The sequence below is a fragment of the Actinia tenebrosa genome, unplaced genomic scaffold (genome assembly GCF_029948245.1).
Source record: "Actinia tenebrosa isolate PJP-AT-01 unplaced genomic scaffold, QUT_ActTen_1.0 PGA_scaffold8__29_contigs__length_14323225, whole genome shotgun sequence".
Classification (NCBI taxonomy): domain Eukaryota; kingdom Metazoa; phylum Cnidaria; class Anthozoa; order Actiniaria; family Actiniidae; genus Actinia; species Actinia tenebrosa.
The window spans coordinates 6,403,797-6,427,895 of NW_028292585.1; the positions used below are offsets into that span (position 1 = coordinate 6,403,797).

Below are 24,099 nucleotides of genomic sequence, written 5' to 3' on the forward strand. Positions count from 1 at the left end.
CTAGACAAGATTTATGCATTGCAGGCGCATACATGACGTCATCTCATGAAAAAACATGGCGGTCGAAAGGAAGAAACGGAAAAAATATTCCTTCGAAAACCAGGAAATTTCCCGACTTTATATCCACATACAACGCTTTAAAATGTTATAGATAAGTTGCCAGAGCAATAGAGTTGCTTTGAAAATTGCCATAACGATGGGTTCCCAAACGCTGGAGATTTTACGCCAGGGTGTTTGGGCATCGCTGACAGGAGGATGGTTTTTCGATCCTCATCAGGAGATTTTCACCAATACGTTCCACTTTTATTTATGGATTATTTTACTCTGTCTTCCCTTTTCTTTATACCTGGTGAGTACTTGAAGCAATAGTTTTTAGTATTGTTATTTTGAGAGGCGCTTAAAGCCGCTGTACCTGTTGAGATAATGTAGTGTTTAGCAAATTAAGAAATGTTGTTTACGAAGACATTAATTATCTAACTTTATTTTATCTTTGATATTTTAATTTAGGGAGCACCTCCTTCGAATTTAGTTTGGGCTTTGTATGCTGCCTTCGTTGGGATTCTTTTCGCTGTTATTAAATTCTTAAACTATCGTCTTCACCTTATGTTTGACGGGGAGGAGTTTCACTCTGAGGATGACCAGCGTGAAGACTCGAATTCTACGCGAGGAATTAGCAGGGCAGAAAGCGTCAGAGACAGTGTCAGACAGGCTTCAGTGACTGTCCGCCGGGAGGATAGTGGATTAAGTCATGTCCAGGGGGGTGAAGTGATCGAGATGGAGGTGATTAATCAATCTGCATCTGCTGATTGTAATGGAAGCCATGAACCAGAGCCTAACATATCTCAACATGCCTTGTCAACTTCATTAGCCTCTTCTCTACTTAACCAATTACAGCCTTTGGAGAATAATACTGAACAGGTCTACCATAGCAGTAGGCTTAGAGTGCTTATCTGGTTTCTGCGACCCTGGCATTTTCCAGATGTAAACTCATTTGGCTTTCAAAATTTACAAACTCAGTTCATTCTAAATTTGCATCTTAAAAAAAATCTTCAAATTTTTATAGATACCCTGAAAAAGCCTCTGGGCTGATCAAATTCAGGGAACAGTTAATTGATAGAGTTGCAGAGGGAGAAAAATCTGAAAACTTGAAAAAAAATTGAATCAATTGAGAGAACTAACTAACTCTACTCACGTGATGCTGATTTTGGAAATCTAACCCAAGACCCCTGATAGTATCAATACCTTGGTTTCCTTGATTTGATTGGAAGCAGGGCCAAAATATGAGAAAAATACCAAGTTTGGAGTTGTCGGGGTTACAGATACATGACAAGCTGTTTGTGATTGAACTGTGCAGTTCTGGTTATATCTTCTGATTATTTAGAATATTTAGATTGCTGGGCATAGTATGAACCCAAACAAATTCATATGAAAATCTGTGGATAATAGTATGTAAATACATTAAAAGAGAATCCAGACCGATTTTCTTTGAAAGCCAGCACTGTACAGTTATGCTAATATAATAATTTCCCATTTTTATAATGCCATGTCATCAATTTATAATCATAATCATCGAAGCTGTGCTGATTTCTTGCCGGTAGTGAATTCGCAGTCATCATTTGGTATTAGAGACCTGTGGCATTGACAGTGGGGATGTGAAACCAATGATGTGAGCACTGTCATCCTTGGCATTGCTGTTCTCTCTAGAATGCTACAAAGCACCAACTGACATTCTAGTGTCGTTGCATGCAAGAAAAACCTTTTTGAAATGTCCTCACATCATTTTCTTGAGTCACCGTCCTCAATGCATAAGGTTCCTAATAATTTCCTTACAAACAATTACTGATATCTTTCAAAATCTACTTACAGTAGTTTATTCAGATGACTAATTATTTATGCTGTTAATCATGACTTGCTCTAACTTACTTTATTAACCGATCTTTTTTATTATTATTAACCTAAATGATAGTAGGTTTTACCATTTACTAACGTGCTGTATCTGTTGTTTGTTTACAGGATAGTGGTGATCAATCTAACAAAATAACAGGTAAAACAGCCATAATGTATTAATTATTGCTTTAAGGGTAGCCAATTGCCCCAAAGGTCATTTTCCTGAGTTGCAAACAAAGTGCATTGTGGTCTGGCTTGGGTATAAACCTATTTTGTTCATCATGTTCTACTAATCTTCCCAGTAGACTGAGGCAGTTGCAAATTTTTTATGGCCTTGGTAGCGTCTGTTATATTAACCGCAAGTACATGCATTTCAAATCATCCACGTGATGCCAATGTTGTACCACGTGGGCAAGGTTTTTATACTAGGTGATCAAAACTTGACTGAATTTTGAATACGTGGTGTAAAAAACTTGTTCACGTGGTACAACATTGGCATCACGTGGTTAATTTGAAATGTACTTCTGGATAACATAACAATCGCTACGAAGGCAATAAAAAAATCACAACTGCCTCAGTCTACTGGGAAGAGTAGTAGTTGTTGTTGTTAATACCCATTCGTGATCCAAGAAGCACCTTGTTTATTAAATCTAAATAAAGTCTAAAGGTTGAGTCAAGGTTTGGTAAGAAAGACATTCATTTTGATGCTAATACTGCCAGCCATTTTAACAATAGGTTTCGTTACTTATAAATCACATGATCCAATATATTGCTGGTCTAAAAGTTTTTTTTGAAATTTTTATGACCAAAATCAGATATTGTGCCTTCACACCTTTAAGGGTCGAAGGCAGATTACAACTTTGCTTCAGAACATGCAGCTGTGAGCTCTTTTCTTGCATTAAAAGAGCTGAATTATTGCTATTGATAAATAGATTTTTAAGGATTTGTCTTTTAATTGGCCCCAATAATTCATTAAAATCATTTGGATCTTAAAAAATTCTAGAAGATGTTGAAGAAAAAAGAAAACCTGTTCGTGTCAAAGAGGTAAGGTTTACTCATTTTATTTGATAGAATAATAATATATCGAATAATCAGTTTTAGTAAAAATATGCAGGTGATTATAGAAAATCTTGCACGCTTATTGGTCAAGAAACTCACACTATCACACGATAATCACCTCTAGCGAAAACCCAAAATGGCAACCGGAAAAAATTCCTTTTATTTTCTTTATTTTCTTTTTTTGAAAGAATCACCTGTGTATTTATACTAAAACATTATTATTTGCCTCAGGCGAAGTGATTATTGGGGAAGATTAACCTTACCGTTCGAAGACTCGCGTCTCGGTAAATATTCCCCGATAATCACTTCGCCTTTGGCGAATAATTGTTAAATAATATTTCATGTATATTTATTAATTTTTTTCTGAGCTTTCGGATCTTAGATCCATCATCACCTACATGTAACAAAGCAAACTTAAACTTAAAAGTATAATTATATTCTTCACCACTTTGTGTATTGTGGGAATTGAGATAAATGAGATACAAAGCTGATATTTGGATTATATAACATTTTAGATCAGTTTTGCATTGGAGGCACCAACAAGTGATGACTCTGACGACAGCAGCAGTCAAAGGTTGTTACTGTAATTACATTATAAAATTAATGATAGTATAGCATCTACAGTATAGGCACTTTGAGCTTGGGTATAATAATGTTTTCCATTTCAGACCACATGTCATTCTCTTGAGAATAGGATTCTTTGTTTGAGTTGTATCCATATTCATGTGCTGTTTATCTCTTTCAAACAGCCCAAGTGGTAAAATGAAATCCCAAGCAACAAACACCACAAAAGGTGAGTTAACTATGCAATTTTGACACAATAATAGGCCTTTACTTTGTGCATCAAAATTCAAACAAGCAAGACAGCAAAATGCTCACTGATTTTCTGTTTGGCTTGTAGAGAAGATATTTAATTGCAATTATTATTTTTTTGATAGGTGACCTTATTCTTATTCTATCCTGAATCATTATCAATTGTTTTTACGTTATATCTTCTGCAAGTTTAAGGAAGTGTCAGTCAAATGGTATATTTTTGCTTGCAATTTTCAAACCCACAAGTTTTAATTATTTTTTGATTTTAAAAATGAATTATTAGAGCAAAGACATCAAAGAGAGCTGCGCTTGAATAAGCATAGCATTCATTCATGAAAATGCAGCAAATTACATTTAAAACATGTTTATTTTGTTGTTGCTTGTTATCATTTACAAGCTACCCCTGTAACCCATTACCAGTTACTACTGTTATGATTCTTGAAAAGCACTACCCTCAAAATAATGAATGTAACCCCCCGAATAAGCATCACAATCAAAACCCTTAAAAATTTAAAGAGTGTTGCAGTAGTTTTATATTATTACAGTACAATACAATACAATCTTTATTTAGAGAGGGTGACACTTAACAGTACATAAAAATAACTGATCAACTAGTGGCCCTATGTGATATGTATCTGTATCTATGTGATATTTATGGCAGTATGTGATATGTATCTTCAGAAAAGGACACACCTATAAAGGATGATCGCAGCCAGTTTGAGAGCATGACAAGTTTTAAGAGTGAACAATCACAGGAACCTGGACAAACTTGCTCAGATCAGATACTTAACTCTGAAAGTAAAGGAGAATTGTCAGGTAGGGTCACATTTTTCCTCACATTTTTCAACAACAAAAAAAACCCCTGAGTTCACCAAATTAAAATAGATGTACAGGCTTAGAATGACAGCTGGTCATCAGGCGATGTCATGCCAGAATAGATATACCGGCTGGGTCAGTTATCAATTTTTTTCACAGACATAAAAATTGATAAAAATCGTCTGGCCAGAAATGGAACTTGTCTGGCCAATTTTTTGCTTTGCTGGTCATTTTCACCAGTAATGTTGATCCAAAAATGCCCTGATGTATATATGCAGCTCTTGTGGGGTATTACCAAACCAATATTTGTATTATATTATCTACAGGTACACTCAGTAGCCTGTCATCCTATCCTATTCCAACAATGGAGAATACAATCTTCGAGGCAAGATCTGCACCTGGTTTGGCTGTGACTGACATTTGGGAGCCTAATGTTTCTTCGCCCAAGAGTGAGGGTTCTGCCATCAGTATATCAAGTAATCCTTGTACAACTCTAGAAGCAGTAGCGGCTGCCCTTGAAAACTTTGATCATACAAGAAAACCAAAAATATCAGAATCTAGTCCAGAATTCAAAGATGAGGTTGTACAAACATCAACGTCTGGGATGGATTCATTTTCTAAAGAAAATGCAGATCAAGAAGCTGGCTCAGCATCAAGACGAGAATTACATAGAGAATCGGGCCAACATCGACCAAGATCAATTTCTGACATCATGAGGGAGAGTAAGCAAGAAAATAAGGAGACAAGTGGATCTGGTGTAGAATCAGGTAGAGATAGTCCAGCTCCACTTGACGTATCGTCATTGCATGACAGTTGTAAGCTGCACAATCCTTCAATGAGCTCCCAGCCAGAATCACTGGATAGCACAAGTGTCTGTATAGCAGTGAATAACAAAGACACAGCATCAACAGCAACACAGACAGGAAGTCTATGTGAAGCAGAAGGCTCAGGGCGTGAGGGTTCAGATCTGGTTCTTGCAAGGCGTTCATCTCAGTTGGCCAGGAGAAGACGACGCCTTCAAAGGCATTCTGTAAGACGTAGAAGGAGAACCGATTCTGGACCAGGCACTGGTCCATTTGCTGAAGTGCTGTTGCAAGCAATGGATACTGCACCCCAGTCTGCTCATGTCGCTGCTTCTTATAACGACACTACTCCAGGTGCATTGCATTGTTATCAGGATGAGTTTGGTAAGAAATAGGCCTTTGTTTTCATGAGACCAGATTGCATCATTTGGGTACACTATGTGTGTGGCATATAATGTACTGTGGGTGTTTCTCACTAGTTCAAATCTACATGTAGGGTCACTGGAGTGATGTGATTTGAGCTCAGTTCAATAGACCTGTTCCTTGATTACAGACTCATTTACTCAGGGTTAGCCTTGTTTCAGTGTCTAAATATTCACAAATACCAGCGGTAACGTAAAGAATGCTCAACTTCAACAATACAAACACTTCTAAATTCCACAGACTTTCACTGGAACACATGAATATTCTACACAAAATCTAGGCTTACCCTGAGCAACAGAGAGCTCAAAATCTTAGTATCGATAAGAGTTTTTTTTATAATTATTTACAACATTTGATGGTTTTTAGTTTGGGGTACACATATAATTTTAATCTTTATTTTTAGGGTTACCATAGTAACTGTTGCTATGTTTACCTCTGTTTACTTCCAGGCCAATGGCAAACCTACATATTTGAGGGGGATGGCCCAGCATCTACGTCCCTTGTACCTGTATCACGCTCATCCAGTCGCAGAGAGCGGGGCTCCAACTGGTAGGTCCAGTAACTGACATATTGTACAACAATAACATGCTGCGCTGTGTTCATGCAAGCCTTCTGATTGGGTAATCAGTGATTTGTAATGGTCTGATATAGTGCAGTTTTCGTATTACTGTGAAAAATTTACGGCATGAACACGGCCACAACACGGCAGGGGATACGCCAGACCAATCACTTTGCACGAGAATTTACTCTCCATCCAATCAAACACCCGGAACACGACATAAACATGTCACGGCAATGCCAGACCAATCACATTACGCGTGAAAAAAATTAGCCAATTAAAATTCCAGAAAGCATCACGGTCACGGCACGTCACGCTTATGGCACTGAGCTTTTCACAGTCATACAAAAACTGCACTATAAGATATATTACAATAATATATAAAAGACATAACTCTTTCATTCTAGGGAAACAAGCAGTTCCTCTTCTACATTTGTAATGGAACATTCAATGGAAGTCTATGATGACTTGCACCACGTAGACCTTCAGAGAGAAATATCCCAACGACGTTGGCATGACACTTTGTCATCTTCAAGCATTCCCATTGCCAGACCCTCTTCTGTTACACCGGTGGAGAAGTCTTCTGTACCGCATTACTTCAAGTTTCAAATTATACCAAATAAGTTTATAAAGATTAAGTTTGACAGGTTGTCACTGCTTGCACTTATGGACAGGTAGGTTGATTTTCTTCATTATCACTCCAGCCGCCCCCCCCCCCCCCCCCCCCCTCGGTTCTCATCATTTCCTTCATCTTCTCACCAATAACTTTGTTATTATTTTTTCCATTTACTAAGCAGACAGTCATCACCATTTCAAACATGTTTATTTGAGTTTATTTATTCAATAGTCCTATCCTGAATTCGCTTGACTGGTCACGAAACAATGGTTTCAAGTCGAGGTTGAACTTGATGAATAAAAGAATCAAGTTCAATCTTGACTTCAAACCATCGTTTCGTGGTCGGTCAAGCGAATTCAGGATAGTTCTATTGACATGCATGTTACAATATGTACATATTAATCATTTATTATTCATTTAAACATTTTTAAAGGAACAAGTCCAAATTTGAAGCATTAGCATCAGTGATCTTAGCAGTGTTAGTAGCAGTTCTTGGTTACTGGTTACTTGTCAAAGACTTCTTCAAAGATTTCCGGATCTTTCTATTTTGTTTTATTATTGCCAGCTGTCAGTTTTCTCTTCTGAAGGTGTGTTTGACTCTTTGAATTATCTTTTTCTAAACATTGAATCAGGGCTAAAAATAATGACTGCGCATGTTGGACTGATCAACATGTGTGTTACAAGTCAACATGCCAATTTTGGGCATAAATTGTCTGTTGACCAGCGATCATCAGTAGTACTATTGATTGCCCAGATAATTTTTTTTGGATGAAGAATATTGATCACAACACTTTCATCAATTTCTCATATTTTCTTCTCATTTTGTAGAGTGTTCAACCAGATGCTGCTTCACCTACTCATGTGAGTACTATTATAATGTTAATGCACTTGGCACAAGGACCCTCAAGAGCACCCTTAAATGTGTGTGATTTTCTGTATTTGAAATATAGTAGATTAGTACGCATGACACTAAAAATTGGGGGTCAAGGGCTGAGATACTGTAAGCAAATGTGGGAAGATTAAAGCCCTCCCCCAGCCTTGCCTCCCTTATCTCTGCAGTCTCTATACCAGATATAATATATGTTGCTTATTATCTCTAGGGTCACAATCACATCGTAGTGTTTAGTCGTCCTGTGTATTTTGTATGTTTGGCCACCATAGTCCTTATCCTGGATACAGTGATGCAAACCCCAGTGTACTGTCTAACATTGTATAGTCTACCTTTGTGCACCAACTCCATCTTGATCTACACAAGAGACTTTCTCATTGGTAGGTATAAATACTCACTATAAATAGTTTCAGTACTGTAAAATGTTATGAAGAGGTCCAATACACCCTCCCCACCTCAGAAAGTAAGAGTTAATTACTGAGAACAGAGGCAATAAGCCATATACATCCTGAGGGCCGTATTAAGTATTTTATTTATCAATTGAGAAGGTTTTCTATCAAATGTTGCTCATTATAAATGCGAACGGTCTATATATAGTTATTAACCGGGTTAATAACTATATATTGACCTCGCATTTATAATGAGGGTTATAACAAAAATAAAGCCTTGTGGATAACAAAGAAAACCGTGTCAATTGAGAAATAATGTCCAATAGCTCCTCCCTACCCCAAAGAGACACAATACCCCCACCCCACCCTTAAGAGGTCCAATATGCCCTCCCCACCCCAGAAATGTCCAATATCCCCTCCTCACTCCAAGGAGACCAGTTACCCCACCTCACCCTTAATGGTTCCAATATGCCCTCCCCACCCCTGTAAGGTCCGTTATCCCTTCCCCACCCCAAAGGGACCCGATACCCCCACCCCACCCTGAAGACATCCAATAAACTCTCCCCACCCCAGAAAGATCTGTTATCCCTTACCCACCTAACCCCAAAAAGCTCTTATGTTCCCTTCCCACCATGGAGAGGTTCAATATCCCTTCCCCACCCCAAAGAGACCCAACCCGCCCCCTCCACACCCCACCACACAAAGCTTTTATACCCCCTTCCTAGTTCCAATATCCCCTCTCTAATATAGCTATGATATCTTTTTTGAATCGTGACAGTTCATAATAGGTGTATACACTTTTTCAGCTTTTATTCTTGGATTCCCTTTGCTGTTCCTGATTGGTCTGCTGCCACAAGTTAATACCTTTGCTATGTACCTGCTGGAACAGATTGACATGCATGTATTTGGAGGAAATGGTAAGGACGGCACGGGTTAGGTAAAATGGAAAAAAACACCAATGCAATGAAATGGGAATGGCGTGGAATGGAATGGAATTGGCTGAAGTGGAAACTAACAAGGGACTGGGACGGTTTTATTCTCATTAGCAATGATGTTTTTTTTATCTGAGAAAAAAAATCTCAAAATTACTAAGTATGGCAAATTTAAACGTGTTTTGAGGAAGACAAAGTAAATCCTTCAAAAATTTTAAACACTGGGGGACAAGACTTTCACCAAGGTTTATTCACTATTAGGAAAAGTAAAAGAAAGCCTTCTGCTGGTAGACCATAACAGTGTCTTGTTTGAAAATGTTTACAACAATTTTTTCAGCTATGACAAGCCTTAGAGGGTCTGTGGTCAGTGTTCTACGAAGTATTTTTGCTACAGCTGTCTTGTATGGCTTCTGTTATGGAGCCATGTCGGTGAGTATCTATTACAAATACTTATAGTTAAGATACCATATTATGAATTCGTGCAAAGGGTAAAATGTTACCTATGAGATTTTGCTCAGCCGTGCTATCTATTGTTACTGATTTCAGAACGAAACTTTGGGATCACAGCACATCTTGTTCTCTATATTCAGCGGACTTCTTGTAGCTATATCATATCATCTCAGTCGGACTGCAACAGATCCCACAGTATTAGTGTGAGTAGAGCTTTAATATTTCGATTATTGACAATTAGAATTTTCTCTCTTTGCTTAAAACCTGAGTGGTTAAAGGAAGGGCCATCATCTGGACTACAGCAAAGGTTGTTTAGTTGCCGACTCCATATATAGGATAGAACGTCATGGATGAACACAAATAGTGTATCCTTGCTTCCATATATTTGCGTAGGTTCCTTGGTTTACTATCCAGGAATTCACCTACATTTACTATGGTTTCCCTTCATTGGCCTGTCTTACTATCAAATGGTAAAATGTTGAAAATAATCGCTTAATTTTCACGTTTCCTTGTAAATCTTAAGCTTATTTACTATTTAAGTATTTTTACTTCAGGCCAACAATGCACTGTGCCTAAATTGTAAATTAAAAAAAATTATTTAGTTTCATTTATTTATTAGATTATTCCCTCTCTTTACTGTTAGTTATCTTCCATTATTTCTCTTCTTCTTTCAGCTCTTTGTTGCGCTCATCATGTCTGGAGAATAATTCCTTCACTCCAGAAGTTGACTTCGTGGATCCTTTACCTGAAAAACTGAAACGAACAGTGGTAAGTGTAGAAGAGTGCCGCGATTATCCTCGTATTGAACTGCCTTACAACCCAAGAACCCTGTGTATGTATGAGTAAGATCTGCTCAACAATCACCCTTGTATTTACATGTTTTCTCTTTCCCGCAGACCAAAAGGCTTCAGAATGATCTTGTGTGCAGTATATTCATATTGATATTTGTGTTTGCCATTCATGTCAGCACTGTCTTTACTACTCTTCAGGTAATGTTGCAGTCGTAGTTGTAACAATATATTTTACTTTCTTGGTGTCTTGTTCGTTCTTGTTGTTATACCTTCCTTTGCTTATTCAGTCCAAATGGTTTGATGATTTGGGTTTTTTTTAATGGCCCCCGGAGGCTTCTCATTGAACTAATGAAAGAGTTGTTATGGAGTGTGTAAGTAATAAGATCGCAAAACCCAGAGCAAGTTGTAGTTGTATAGTTTTCCATGTGCGCGTACATATAGCGTAAGTGATTTGAGTGTTGTGTAATGTAAACATTGGACGTAGTGGTAGAGTGTGTGGAGTGAATCTCACCGAAGAATATACTCAGTTTGGCCACACTTATCTCTATTTACCACATATTGATCGGCAATTGCTAACGGACCATTTTCTCATCTAGCCGTATGTTGGGTATGCTATGTATGGTCTCGCAGGAGCAGTAGGCATTATCAACCATTACATATGGCCTCAACTACGCAAACCATTACCATGGCTGTGCTTTGCTGTGCCCTTCTTTAAGAGCAGAGAATTCAACCAATTTGAAGTCCGAGGTAAGAACTTGCAAGAAAGATAGTTTCATATTCTCTTAGACACCGTCTAGCCTCACCCGGCAGCGAATCAGAGAACATTTCGTTAGTTGCTTGTTAAAGTATTTAGTACAAGTTTGTATCCTTCTGAAGAGAGAGGTTAGCATGCGCTGCTACGGTGTTTTCTTTCACCGGGTTCGATTCTCGACTGTGAGTGACGGGCATTGGAATTGAGGTTGCTGGCGCCAACCTTTTATGGCATGTCATACCGTGCACGTGCTGTACGTACCGTACGTTTTCCACTCATACAAAAACCACTCTAAATACAGTAATGATTAGGGACGGAAATATCAATTGACAAACAGTGAAGGTTTTTTCAATTAAGAAACAAGAACGCCTTTTCGAGTCATGAAAAGCTGTCCCATTATAAACCCTGTGTTTTTATTGTTGTTTATTGACAGATGCGGCGAAGATAATGCGGTTTGAAAAGGCGCAGGTTTGGTTGAACTTCATCGAGAGAAACGTTGTCTATCCTGCCGTCTTCTTGAGCGCTTTGACTGAAAATTCCAAAGCTTTGGTCGATAAATTTGGAATTTTGTAAGTATTCTTTGACGTTGTACCCGTCTTATGGACATGACTTGTTTGTGAGAAGCATGAGTGGTGTGCGGTACTCATACGCCGCTTCTCACCGCTGAAGTCATTGGCTCAACCCTTTGACCCGCCAGCACAAATAAGTAGAGTTGCTTGTTGGTTCTCTCCTGCGTCTTGAGGATTTTTCTCCAAGTTCTCCGGTCCCCCCCCCCCCCCCCCCCCATTACAATCCGATTATCATATTGGAAAGGTTTGTTAGCCACTGTGCTGAACTCGTAAAACAAGCATCGTTTGAGAATAGCAGCGATTTACTTGATTTATCCAACCGCCGCCCGGTTAGCTCAGTTGGTAAGAGCGTCGTTCTGTTGTTCAGGAAGTCGTGGTTCAAGACCAATACTCACTCAGGGCCTTTAAACAACGAAGGAGAAGGTGCTACCTTTGTAATTATATCTTGTAGTATCTGAAGATAGTTAGACCTTCATGCTGCTCGGATGGCCACGTAAAAGGCGGTCCCGTGCCTAATCAATCAGAGATCATTAAAAGAGGACCACGAGTTTAAAACGTTTATTTATTGATTGGCTGTTTCAGGGTTGGTCCTATTATCATCTGCGTCATTGGTCTCAAGCTTCTTCGTAGCGCATTCTCCGACTCATCTCGCCAACACATGATTCTCATCTTTACTTTACTCTTCTTCAAGTTCGATTTCGGCCGCAGTTCTGAGACCTTGTTAGTGGATTACTTCTTCATGTCGATATTCATGTGTAAGGTATGTCAATACTACACGGCACGGAGCTCACGACACCTGTTGTAGATATCACAACGCGCGACGTTACTACCCATTCAATCAGAAAGCTTATGCGCGCGCGCAATTTTCATAGACGCGGCGCTCTGAATCTGCCCTGTTTAATTAACCTGCCCTGTTTAATTAACCTGCCCTGTTTAATTAACCTGCCCTGTTTAATTAACCTGCCCTGTTTAATTAACCTGCCCTGTTTAATTAACCTGCCCTGTTTAATTAACCTGCCCTGTTTAATTAACCTACCATAAAATTTTCACCATCGACTGAAAACTAAAGCCTGGTTCACTCGAGCAACGCAAATGCAAACGCAATCGCAAGCAATATTCACAAATCGATGCAAGTAACTAATAAGATACGCAAGCGCAGTAGTGCTTGTTTACACCAAAAACATTTTTGGTTTTGCGCTTGTACTACTGTTAGTAGTTTACAAGTAGATTTACTCGCGTTGGCGTTTGCGTTAGCGTTTTTAAACACATATATATTCACGCGTTAAAAATGCAAACGCAAATGCAAATGCAAGTGCAAGCACGAGAAAATGAAAAAGTTTCCATTCCTTGCGTTTGCGTTTGTATTTGCATTTGCGTTGATCGTTTGAACCAGGCTTAAGCCTCATATGCATCTTAGAGCAGACTCCATACGAGCTTGGAAACTGCACGGCACACGTGAAATTGAACCAATTGCTCTGTGATTGGATCAATCGAAAAACTCTATACTGCTGCCCTCATAAGGATGCTGTATTGAACTCAACCTCATTTTTATTTCAGTTCTACGAGTTGATTCTCAAGGTCCGTTTTATTGTGACGTACATAGCTCCATGGCAGATCACGTGGGGCTCAGCATTCCACGCCTTTGCGCAACCCTTCAGTGTTCCTCGTATCCTTTTACATTACTATTTGATAGACGTAATTTCCGTTCTTGTTTATTGTATTACTGAATGGCATGTTTCTACTTGGATATTCGGCTACTTGGAGCGGAAGCTAGTGCTAAAAAACTTTTTTTTATCTAACAAAAGCTATTGTCTAGCCAAAGGCTGTTTTACAAAGTACTCTAGATATGTTGGTTTATTTGTTCTTGACTCTGAGCTAGACTCGGCAATGTTATTTTTTCAAGCAATCGTCTCATCCATCTTCTCAGCACCTCTAAATCCTGTATTAGGTAGTGCTATATTTATCACGTCGTATGTTCGTCCGGTCAAGTTCTGGGAGAAAGATTACAAGTAAGTGATGCGTTTGATGCATTGCCATGGAATATTGGTGATGAGGTACTGTCAAGTGTATTGTATGTCTTTTGTATGGTATTTGATGCAGAGCTGCGCACTGTTTATAGTTTGGTTGTATGGTTTGGTGCGATATGTTGTGGTTAGGTGTAGCGCATGTGCACTACGGAGAGATTGCGCTCAAGCAAGCTTAAAATCGTTGGACAGAAACTCGCTAAAAAGCCTATCAAGCCTAAAGGATCTCTTCCTGATTACAAAGCGTTATAAGATAAATAAGAATGGCCTTCACTTTCTTTTTGATATCTCTTTTCGTTACCGAGATATTCAATATAAAAATCACGAAATTATGACGTCAACCCAGGATCCCTGTAAAAGTCAAATCATCAAATAGAGAATATCTCTGTGAGAATTAGCTCAAAATGACTGAACCTTTTGGTGGTTATAGCGCACTATAATATTATTATTTATTTTCGTCTAATAGTAGAGATCGATCCCTTAGTTGTGTTGGGCCGCCTTGAAGTCGTTGCCTGATCAAGCAGTAATATTAAGGGTTTAATAAAATAACACATTTTTTCCACAGTACCAACCGTGTAGACCACTCCAACACAAGACTCTCATCACAGCTGGACAGGAACCCAGGATCCGACGACAACAACCTGAACTCGATCTTCTACGAGCACCTGACACGTTCTCTACAGCACAGCCTGTGTGGGGACCTGATGCTGGGTCGCTGGGGTCCCGTCTCGACTGGAGACTGTTTCGTGTTGGCATCAGACTACCTTAACGCTCTTGTCCACATCATTGAAGTTGGTAACGGATTGGTCACGTTTCAGCTCCGAGGACTCGAGTTCAGGGGTAAGGAATGTTACAATATAGATAGACCTTGTCAGTCTGGGCGTAAATACCCTTGAAATAGGATACATAGGTTACTAGTAGTACGAGGGTAAGGTGCTTGGTGTGTTGCTATAATGAGGGAAAGGTAAGCAACGTAATGTTAACATTAGGTGCTCAGGTGGTATTAAAATCAGGTGCTATCGAAATCGCTTCCATAAATTAATTATATAACGAAGCTAAGTCGCCAAGCGCTTCTGTTGAATGTTAATGTAATAATAACAACAATAATATAATAATATTATTACTATAATAATTCGTTATGTTTCGTTTCTCCAGGTACGTACTGTCAGCAGCGCGAAGTCGAGGCTATTACTGAAGGTGTAGAAGATGATAATGGTGAGTAAGGACAGTTAGATAATATTCATATCGAGTGACGATATCCTTCTTCCTCTCGTCCTATTGGAGTATTTTGGTGAAACGCTTCGCAAATTTTCCTTTAACAAATTGCGAGAAAGCTTCACAACTTCGAGTAACCTTCCATTCCGTGCGTGCCTTATTGTTTTCCCGCCTTTTTCTCAAGGGTGCTGTTGCTGCGAACCCGGTCATCTGCCCAACATGTTGTCCCTAAACGCTGCATTTGGTCAGCGGTGGTTAGCATGGGAAGTGACGTCAACCAAGTACATCATCGAGGGTTACAGCATCAGTGATAACAGTGCTGCTTCGATGCTACAAGTATTTGATTTGAGAAAAATATTGGTCACATATTATGTCAAGGTGAGAATAACATTATAAAATAACTGTTATAAACCTCGCGTTTTGATTGGTTGGGAGCGCAAGGTTTGTGATAGCACACAGCACGCGCGCGCACTTTCAATAAAAGCTATTGCAATTTGTATGTTATAAAAGAAATTAAAAACTTACTTGCTGTGCTGTGTGGAGTTATAAAACACTTGGGGATTGGCACAACACTTAAAAAGTGTCAAGAAGCACTCCGCTACGTGTCGTGCTTCTCCTACCACTTCTCTCGTGTTCTGCCAACCCCCGCATGCTTTATAACTGCACACAGCATTCGCGCTCGTTTTCTATCTCTTCATGGCATCTCGCATGACCGTGGAGAAATGGACCCTTACAGCATGTTCCCATTCAAGCTCTATTTGGAGGATCTTACTCTCATGTGAACCGAAATAGCAGATATTAATTATGGATGTGTGCAAATGAGACAAGCATTTTATCGACCCGATAGCCTCACTTGTATGATTCTAAGAACAAAAGAACATCTCTTGCGGGCTCAACTGAAATAACAGCTATTCGTTGTTTTGTCCTCTGAATTGAGCTTCCCTGCTGCGAATCATGGGAAATTCCTTAGGGAGTGGGGAGGGGGTTGAGCAGAGGGCATATACTCCAGTTTCGAGTCATTAGGTTTTAATTAAACACAAAAATAAAATACATTTTTCTTTCTTTTTTATTGTTACCAGTCTGTCATTTTTTACGCAATGCGATCAAACAAGCTCGATCAGTGGCTTGCTAATGATTCTTTGATCGAAGCGATATCAACGATGCACGACCCTTCGCACGTTGATCTGGACTCGTGTTTCTATAGCAACATCGATGAAGACTATGATCTGAGGCAGGGGGGGATATCGAGAAGTAGTTTCTTGATGTGTTATCTGGAGTGGATACAGTACTGTGGGTCCAGGAGACAACAGGTAAGGAGTGTGGTGGTTATTATGATCCATTATCAATATGTTATTATCAACACGACTACTACCAACATCGTCATCATCTATCATCAACATCAACCATCATCATTATCAAAATCACCATCATCATCATCATTATCATAATCACCATCATTTATTACCAAGACGGCCACTACTCACACTAATAGCTTTGTATCATCATTACCACCTGCATTATTCCCATCATTATTAACATGTTTACCTTTTTTTTATCATCTGTTCTTTGTACAGCCATTGGAAGCAGACAGGGATTCAACGGTGGTCACCCTGTGCTTCGCGCTTTGTCTGTTGGCACGACGGGCACTGGGCACAGCATCCCATCAGCAATCAGCCAGGTAAAGTACATCGTTATTCTTAGTATCCATCCAACTGTAGACGTTTAGGGTGTTGGTCACATAGGGTTCCCGTGCTTGTTTTTCTTTTCTTTTCGGGGGAAAAAACCCACGAAATCGTGGTAAGCCTGTGTTGGTTTGGCTGCGCATGTGAAGAAGGCTGGGTACAAGAGGTCAAAACTCATTGAAACTTTCAAAAAGCTCTAACTCCATCTACCTATGTTTCCTTCCTTCCCACAGTCTAGAGTCATTTCTGTATGGTTTACACGCATTATTCAAAGGAGATTTCCGAATCACGTCTCAGAAGGACGAGTGGGTCTTTGCTGATGTTGATTTCCTCAGAAAAGTCGTGGCACCAGGAGTGCGCATGTCACTAAAACTGCATCAAGTAAGTTGCCATGGGGTATTCTTATTCTCGATCATTCATGCAAGAGCAGTAAGAATCACAGTGCACTGGGGTCTATATTATGTGTGTTGGTGTTCAGGGCATGCACGCATTGACACATCCACTGTCAATGAAATTTCCAAGGATTTGAGTCCAAATTTCTTGATTCACGGAAGCCCAGAATTATTCTCAGAAAATGTATAATGTATATAATTTCTTTCTTTTGTCTCAGGATCATTTCTCATCTATGGATGATTATGATGATCACGCAGATATGTATGAAGCCATTATGAACCATGAACAAAACATGGTGATATCCCACGAGGGGGACCCTGCATGGAGACAGGCTGTTCTGGCCAATACCCCCTCTCTACTAGCTCTAAGGTGAAGCCGTTGATGGGAGTGTTTGTTGTTTCTGAGTTTCACAAACAAGGTGCATTGTGGTCTATCATGGGTACATGGGTATCATGTTTGAACCAAAGCTAGACCACAATGCACTATGTTTATTATCCTAGATATAGCCCATGACAGCGTAGTCACATCTTATATGCAGACGTTAAACCGAGGGCACCGAAAACGCATCGGGAGCTTCGCGTCTACACTACCGTTTTAATAGCGTGTTCACCCGCCCACATCAAAACGATCAAAAATGCAGATACGATCAAAAAAGATGCGCTTGCAATAAACAGACGTGCCGGTGTAAATGACGGCGGTATTCTCAAAAGCCTTCGTTTTCACACACTAATCCACAGGGTTTTTTTCAAATGTATGCCTCGATCGTTATAGTGTGGAAGTAAGGCCAAAACGCATCGAGAAGTATGCGTTTTCAAACGAAAATGCATAAGTGTGGACGGGCTGTTAATGGCGATGTTAATTAAGGGAGAAAGACAGACGCGCTTCCCCTATGTTACCCACGCCAGCTTAACGAACCTTTCTTTGTCGTTCACCATAACACGAGGAGTTCTTGACCTCGAACAAACAGTGTAGACCAAGTCGCGCGTTAGTACAGTAGCTTATGCATTTCCTCCATTTCCGTTCCAGACACGTGTTCGATGATGGAGCTGATGAATACAAAATTATTATGCTGAACAAACGATATCTAAGCTTTAGAGTAATCAAGGTATGTTAACGGTCATACAGTAAAAACGTCCGCGTTTCTTTCGTGCGCAAAAACTTCCCTCTGATCACTTTTAAGAATTAATTTAGACTTCAAATGACCTCTATTTTTTCACTATTTTCTCTAGGTTAATCGCGAATGTGTGCGAGGTCTATGGGCAGGTCAACTGCAAGAACTCATTTTCTTACGTAATCGTAATCCAGAGCGAGGCTCTATCCAGAATGCAAAGCAAGCCTTGCGTAACATCATCAATTCATCATGTGATCAACCAATTGGATACCCCATATATGTTTCACCGCTGACAACTTCGTATGTAGACTCGAACGCTCAACTGTCAAGCGTGATTGGTGGACCAATGAGCTTCAATGGTATAACAAGGTTCGCGGGTAGATTAATAAATTGTTTCCGCACCCGTTGTGGTGCATCTTGCCACAGTGGTGGTGAACCCTCAGAAGACGTCCCCGAAGTTTCGACAACATCTGTGGTCTACACAGAACGCTTTAGTAGTTTTCGGGAAGGATCTCGTTCGAGTGCTTTAAGGACCAGCAGTGGGAGGCTCCCTCGGACAAACTTCAACTCACTCCCTGTAGGATTTCGATCCAGCACACGCTCAGGGGCATCACAAATGTCCGTCTCTAAGAGACCTAGCGCTGCAGTTAATGTAACTCAGCCTACGTCCCAACCTCAGTCGCAAAGCTCTACAAACGTTCCTACTGAGGGACTTAATCAAATGGTACGAATAATAGACCTTGGGCAAGTGTACGACACTATTAATCTTGGAAGACGAATTGACGTGCAGTGGCCTTCAGAATACATGAGGGAAAGGGGAGGGAAAAACTACTGGAAAGACTGGCGTCCTACAGAAGGAATGGAAGGAGTGGTCATCCATAGATGGCAGCCCAGTCATCGGGATATCATGCAACGAAGTCATGTTGATAGGACTATTTTGTTGGTGAAAATTGACGACAAATTTGTTCCGATTGCTGACGCTGGAGTAACTGAAATTGGTTATGAAGTTTAAAACAGATAAATAACCACTTCTTATTTCTCTGTGCTGTGTATGTCAAGCATTTAAAATGGAGCCGCAATTCTTCACTCATGTTATTTTTGTTTAATAGCTATAAATAAATTGTTCTAGAATCAAAAATTCCAAAATCATTATTAACTGAAAAAGAATACATTGCAGCAATTCCTAATATTTTCTACTTAGAAACCAGAAATGTCGAAAGCATGGACATGTTGTATGATATTGGCATCCAGGAATAGAATGTGGATTGATAAATATTGAAAACCTGTCATTTTTTCTGTAAGCAATTGACTTTTTGCTTGAGTGACTCTGAAGCAATGGCTTCAAGTTGAGATTATACTTGATAAAATAATACAGTAAATGTATGAACACATCAAATCCAACCTTGACTTGTAGCCATAGTTTTGATACTCAATAACATAATTTTTTATGATTTTTAAAAGGACTGTTTTGGATTTTTGTTAACACTGGTCTTCTTTCACTTACATTCTCACTTTTAATGACAAGCTACAACATGCTTACTGCAATTTTCAAAAACGAGCGAACTCTGTGTCTGCTGGCTGCACGCTGAATTTTTTTTTTTGCTGCTGTCAATCAAACCTAATCAGTTGGTACCTTTCATATTTTTTACTGGTGGTAGCGAAAAACAGATTTCAGTGCGTAACTCGGGGACATTTATGAAACAAGTGAATAATTGAATTTCATTCAAAACTTATTGAAACAAATATCTTTTTGCCAGTTTTTTCCAGCCGGTTTGGAATCATTCATTGCAGATAGCTGGGCAAGGATTCACTAGTTGATATTTTAATGACGAAATAATTCATTGTATTGTAGAAATCGACACTTGTACAGGGTGGATATCACCAAATATTGCATGCCTAGCACCAAATAATACATGTATAAAAATGTTGAATGTAAAAAAAAAACAATTAAATATGTTATAACAAGTTCACACAAAATGCCTTCAACTGCAAAAATTTATGGATTTGTCCAATACTTAGCATTGAGGAGATTAGTTTTCTATGCAGCTGCTTTTAGTGTTGCCTCACAATCCTCTCTCCATAATTTGAGAGAGGACACAAATAGTGGTTGGCAGGAGGCTAAGGAGATAGAAAGATGCTTTCATGTATTGTTTACAACTTTGAATTTTCTTTCTTTTCTTCCTAGTTTCTTTCTTTGCCTTTCCTCTTTTTTCTCCTAACACTCAAATGTTATAAACTCTTCCAAAATTCAGATTTTATTATCAATTCTTTCTATTTCATAACTTACAGACAATTCAAATACTGTTTTATGAACTATAATTATGTACAAGTTTTACAATGGAATGTAAGTGTTCATTCTGTTGAACTCTAAGGACTATGTATGTATGGATTCTTGTACTTTATGTCAATAACACAGAAACAGCCATATACTTGTAATTCTCCTCACCAGCTATTTTGGTAGAGTTCATTGTTGGATGTGCATATTAACGATTCTTTATCTTTGGAGGTGGTTACATACAGTGGCAACACCATCTGATTCTCTTGACCAGTTTTTTGTTCAATGGTACTGTTTTCCTGTCTAATGTTTAAAAATTAGATATGACCAACCATACGCCAGCTATTCTCTTCACCAGCTATTCTCTTCACCAGCTATTCTCTTCACCAGCTATTCTCCTCACCAGCTATTCTCCTCACCAGCTATTCTCCCCACCAGCTATTCTCCTCACCAGCTATTCTCCCCACTAGCTATCCCCCTCACCAGCTATTCTCCCCACCAGCTATTCTCTTCACCAGCTATTCTCCTCACCAGCTATTCTCCTCACCAGCTATTCTCCTCATCAGCTATTCTCCTCACCAGCTATTCTCCTCACCAGCTATTCTCCTCACCAGCTATTCTCCTCACCAGCTACTGTGAATGGTTCATTGGACATTTCATACTATTGTTTCTTTTTCTTAAGAGGTGGTTGCTTAGCAACACCATCAGCTCCTCTTTTGACTCCTCCCTGTACAGGAACATTTACTACTGTCTTTGATATTGATGATGAAGGTATATTAGAAAGTCCATTTACAGTGTTTTCGTTTGATACAGGGGCTGCGTCAGTAGATGTTGCATCTTTTGTTGCCTCTGTCTCTGTTCCTGGCTCCTCTGCCTCTTTGCTTTGAGCTGTGAAACATTAAGGCAATCTTAGCAAAAAAAGATTAAACAACCAATACTCCCAGTGGGCAGTTCTGTGGCGTTCACTCCATGTATACTACCAGTGTTCAATATTTACAACACACACCTTATGAAGGGTGAAAACTGAATAGACCCGTTGCAGCACTTTGGAATGCAGCTCAATCTGAGGGACAAAACAATAGGTTCCAATTCTCATTAGATTGGAACTCTTTTGTTTTGTCCCTCAGATAATAAAAATAATAATAATAAATAATAAACTCTTTATTTAAAGACGGTAGCACTGATCAAGCTGCTTTGACATCAGATGCAAGAGGTCAATACCTGAAGGAAAACCTTCATGGCCAGTAAGAGAAAAACACGTGGCAGTTTAGTCAAGAATTGTACCAGCAAACTTGAGGCTTTTATGAACGACTAAACATTCGACCTGTCTCAACAAACAAAAGAAATTTCACTCAAAACATACCGGTAGCTGTTCCAGCAGTCGTTGTATTCACTTGTGAAGCCTGAAAAAACAATATGAACACTACCATTATTTCAAAGTTAGAGTTGGAGTTATTTTCAACCACAGTTTTTTGTCTATTTGTTACCTTGATAAGACTTGGAGGAAACCTCTTTGACAATTCACCTAAAAGTTGATTAACCCCTTCTCTCTGGAAAAGAGAACTGGCTTGACTTGTCTTCTTTTCTGTTGTGGTTTTAGAATCTGTGATAAGGGAAATGACAAATGAACAAACAAAATCAAATGTTTGACCCTCAATTTCTTTCAAGTGCTGCCTCTCTGCTACCAAAGAGCTCCTCTCATCCTATCCAAACATTTCTCTGTTTTTATGATTGATGGTAAAGAATATATTGAATATTGTCATAATTCACCTTTTCGGCGCTAGCCGTCACAGGGTATAAATTGCTTTAGATTGGTTAATGTTAATGTTCAGACATTGTTCTTGAATTTCCGTACAAATGTACTGACTCTAAGTGAACTACTTACTTCTCTAAATACAAGTAAATAATCATTTTTCTGGCTCGATTGAAGCTTTTCTTACTGCTGTTAAGATAGCTAACTAAAGAAATCTACCTAAATTTTCTCTTTTCAGTGAATTTGTATGGAAATCCAAGAACGATGTCCGAACTTTTTGGTGACCATAACACAATCCAAGCTAGTGCCGAAAAGGTGAATTCACAATAACAAAGGTCCAGATGCATAGACTGAACTTACCTGGGTTTTTTTGAGAGTCCTTAAACTGCCACCAGTAACCCTTGGATTGATGATACCTGGAATAGGATACCGCTGGAAAAAAATAAACTAAATAATCAGAATACTTAGTAAAGGAAGGGGGACATTACATTGCATTTTTTTTATGCCCATGATATTAGTTTTAAGGGGGGGGGGGGGGGGGGTAAAAAGTTAAAAGGCACTTGTCCATGGGAGAGAGAGTGCTAAGGCATTCTTTCAAAACTTAGAATTCACATAGTCGAAACATTCCCCCAAAGAAAAAGAAGCTCCCTTACCTTCTTTGAATGCAGACTCAAAGTTATGTAATGCTGAGAGCTAAAGAACAAAGCAAAAAAAAGTTACACTATACAAGTATTTTTGTAGCCTCCTGGGTGGCAGATGCTAAAGTTGCCTGTGTAAGAAGCTAGAATTTTTAATAAAGTCATTTTTTCCGGGTTAGTTGAGAGCAGAAATGACAAAGATCTACTCTTTCATTGTAACTCGAAATGAATTGCTTTTTTCATTTGGTTTTGTCATTTGGCTTACCATTCTTGAATTGATAACAGAGCCCAAGTCAGGTGCTTGATAAACGATGCCAGCAAGAATATAATAATCGGCAATTGGAGTAACTGAGAATAAGAGAAAATAAGGATAAACACATGAGCAGATCTCTATATGGTATATATACCTAGGATAGCAAGATGAAGTGTTTAAACGTGTTGGTGCGCAAATGGGGGGTGGGGGGTTGGGTTGGTAGGAAATTGGTTTTTCACTTGACATCATTTCGCTATCTCCTTGCAGAATGTTCATCAGCTGAATCACAATATAATTCTTTCTGGCTGACAGCACATGGTGGTCAGTGTTTGAAAACCACTTGGAGGAAATAATAGATTTAAAGACTTATCAGCTGATTGATTTTTGGCAATAGACACACTGTACTGCTACAAACCATGAGTAGAAGAATGTCTTTGTTGTTTGCGTATAACGAATAGAATAGGATCTTGTACGTGGATTACTTCGTATTCAATGCCTGCCATAGATCTAAATAAACAAAAATATAAGCTTAATTAATTAAAGGAAGAAACAACATTAACGTCACAAACAGCTGTTTTAATCCGGTAAAATTACCTACGAATGAATAGTAGGCACATAGAAAACCTAAAAGTTAAAGTTCTATTGATAAAATAACCACGAATAACGAAAACTCTAGACACGAAGTTACAAGGTTTTTGGTCATCTTCACTCACTGTAGTGCTGACGGGTCCAACCGTTGCATTTTAACGACTTCATTATTACAAGTTCTATCATAGAAAGGATTAGTTCTCTGTGAAAAATATTCTAATACATTAGCTGGGTTTAGTATTGGGATCCACGCGCTGTCGTGCCATGAAACCCCGAGCTCATTCTCTGTTGTGTCGGCCGCCATCTTGTCTTCCTTGTTTGTTACACGGTCTTCCTGTGTGATATGGTTCGTACACCCTCGTTATTTCCTCGTAACTCATTCGTGAATTATCGTACTTGGCTTTAAATCTTCCGGATATT

General features: G+C 39.1%; 2 protein-coding genes across 3 annotated transcripts; one reads left to right on the forward strand and one right to left on the reverse strand.

The window, feature by feature from the left end:
- The first annotated feature begins 53 nt into the window (after positions 1-53).
- On the forward strand, positions 54-20,138 carry LOC116297033 (pecanex-like protein 1). 2 transcript variants are annotated; one of them, XM_031705167.2, is made up of 32 exons: positions 54-349; positions 508-918; positions 2,014-2,044; positions 2,891-2,931; positions 3,462-3,520; positions 3,696-3,739; positions 4,441-4,575; positions 4,902-5,762; positions 6,251-6,350; positions 6,768-7,034; positions 7,410-7,563; positions 7,805-7,837; positions 8,077-8,245; positions 9,061-9,171; positions 9,524-9,615; positions 9,733-9,839; positions 10,311-10,404; positions 10,533-10,625; positions 11,024-11,174; positions 11,612-11,747; positions 12,330-12,507; positions 13,305-13,413; positions 13,627-13,756; positions 14,337-14,611; positions 14,927-14,986; positions 15,171-15,364; positions 16,066-16,296; positions 16,561-16,664; positions 16,902-17,049; positions 17,279-17,430; positions 18,088-18,166; positions 18,291-20,138. In XM_031705167.2, exons 1-32 carry the CDS (start codon positions 197-199, stop codon positions 19,182-19,184), a joined length of 5,796 nt encoding a protein of 1,931 aa, XP_031561027.2. In that variant the 5' UTR covers positions 54-196; the 3' UTR covers positions 19,185-20,138. The 2 variants fall into 2 exon arrangements, with proteins under 2 accessions (XP_031561027.2, XP_031561028.2); XM_031705168.2 differs by having other exon boundaries at positions 508-780.
- A 263-nt stretch (positions 20,139-20,401) lies between these two features.
- On the reverse strand, positions 20,402-24,044 carry LOC116297035 (mediator of RNA polymerase II transcription subunit 6). The gene is made up of 8 exons (XM_089040858.1): positions 23,805-24,044; positions 23,507-23,598; positions 23,104-23,186; positions 22,854-22,893; positions 22,561-22,632; positions 21,935-22,050; positions 21,811-21,850; positions 20,402-21,335 (listed from the first exon to the last, which is right to left on the reverse strand). Exons 1-8 carry the CDS (start codon positions 23,981-23,983, stop codon positions 21,109-21,111), a joined length of 849 nt encoding a protein of 282 aa, XP_088896984.1. The 5' UTR covers positions 23,984-24,044; the 3' UTR covers positions 20,402-21,108.
- Between the last annotated feature and the right edge of the window lie 55 nt (positions 24,045-24,099).

Excerpts from the sequence above, each read along its gene's own strand:
- LOC116297035 (XM_089040858.1), bottom strand. The coding sequence starts at position 23,983 with ATGGCGGCCGACACAACAGAGAATGAGCTCGGGGTTTCATGGCACGAC. Across the intron at positions 22,633-22,853 it reads TGAGTCTGCATTCAAAGAAG|CGGTATCCTATTCCAGGTAT; the intron begins GTAAGGGAGCTT and ends ATTTTTTTCCAG. Across the intron at positions 22,051-22,560 it reads GGACTCTCAAAAAAACCCAG|ATTCTAAAACCACAACAGAA; the intron begins GTAAGTTCAGTC and ends CCCTTATCACAG.
- LOC116297033 (XM_031705167.2), top strand. The coding sequence starts at position 197 with ATGGGTTCCCAAACGCTGGAGATTTTACGCCAGGGTGTTTGGGCATCG. Across the intron at positions 9,840-10,310 it reads ACAGATCCCACAGTATTAGT|CTCTTTGTTGCGCTCATCAT; the intron begins GTGAGTAGAGCT and ends TTCTTCTTTCAG. Across the intron at positions 17,431-18,087 it reads CCCTCTCTACTAGCTCTAAG|ACACGTGTTCGATGATGGAG; the intron begins GTGAAGCCGTTG and ends TTTCCGTTCCAG.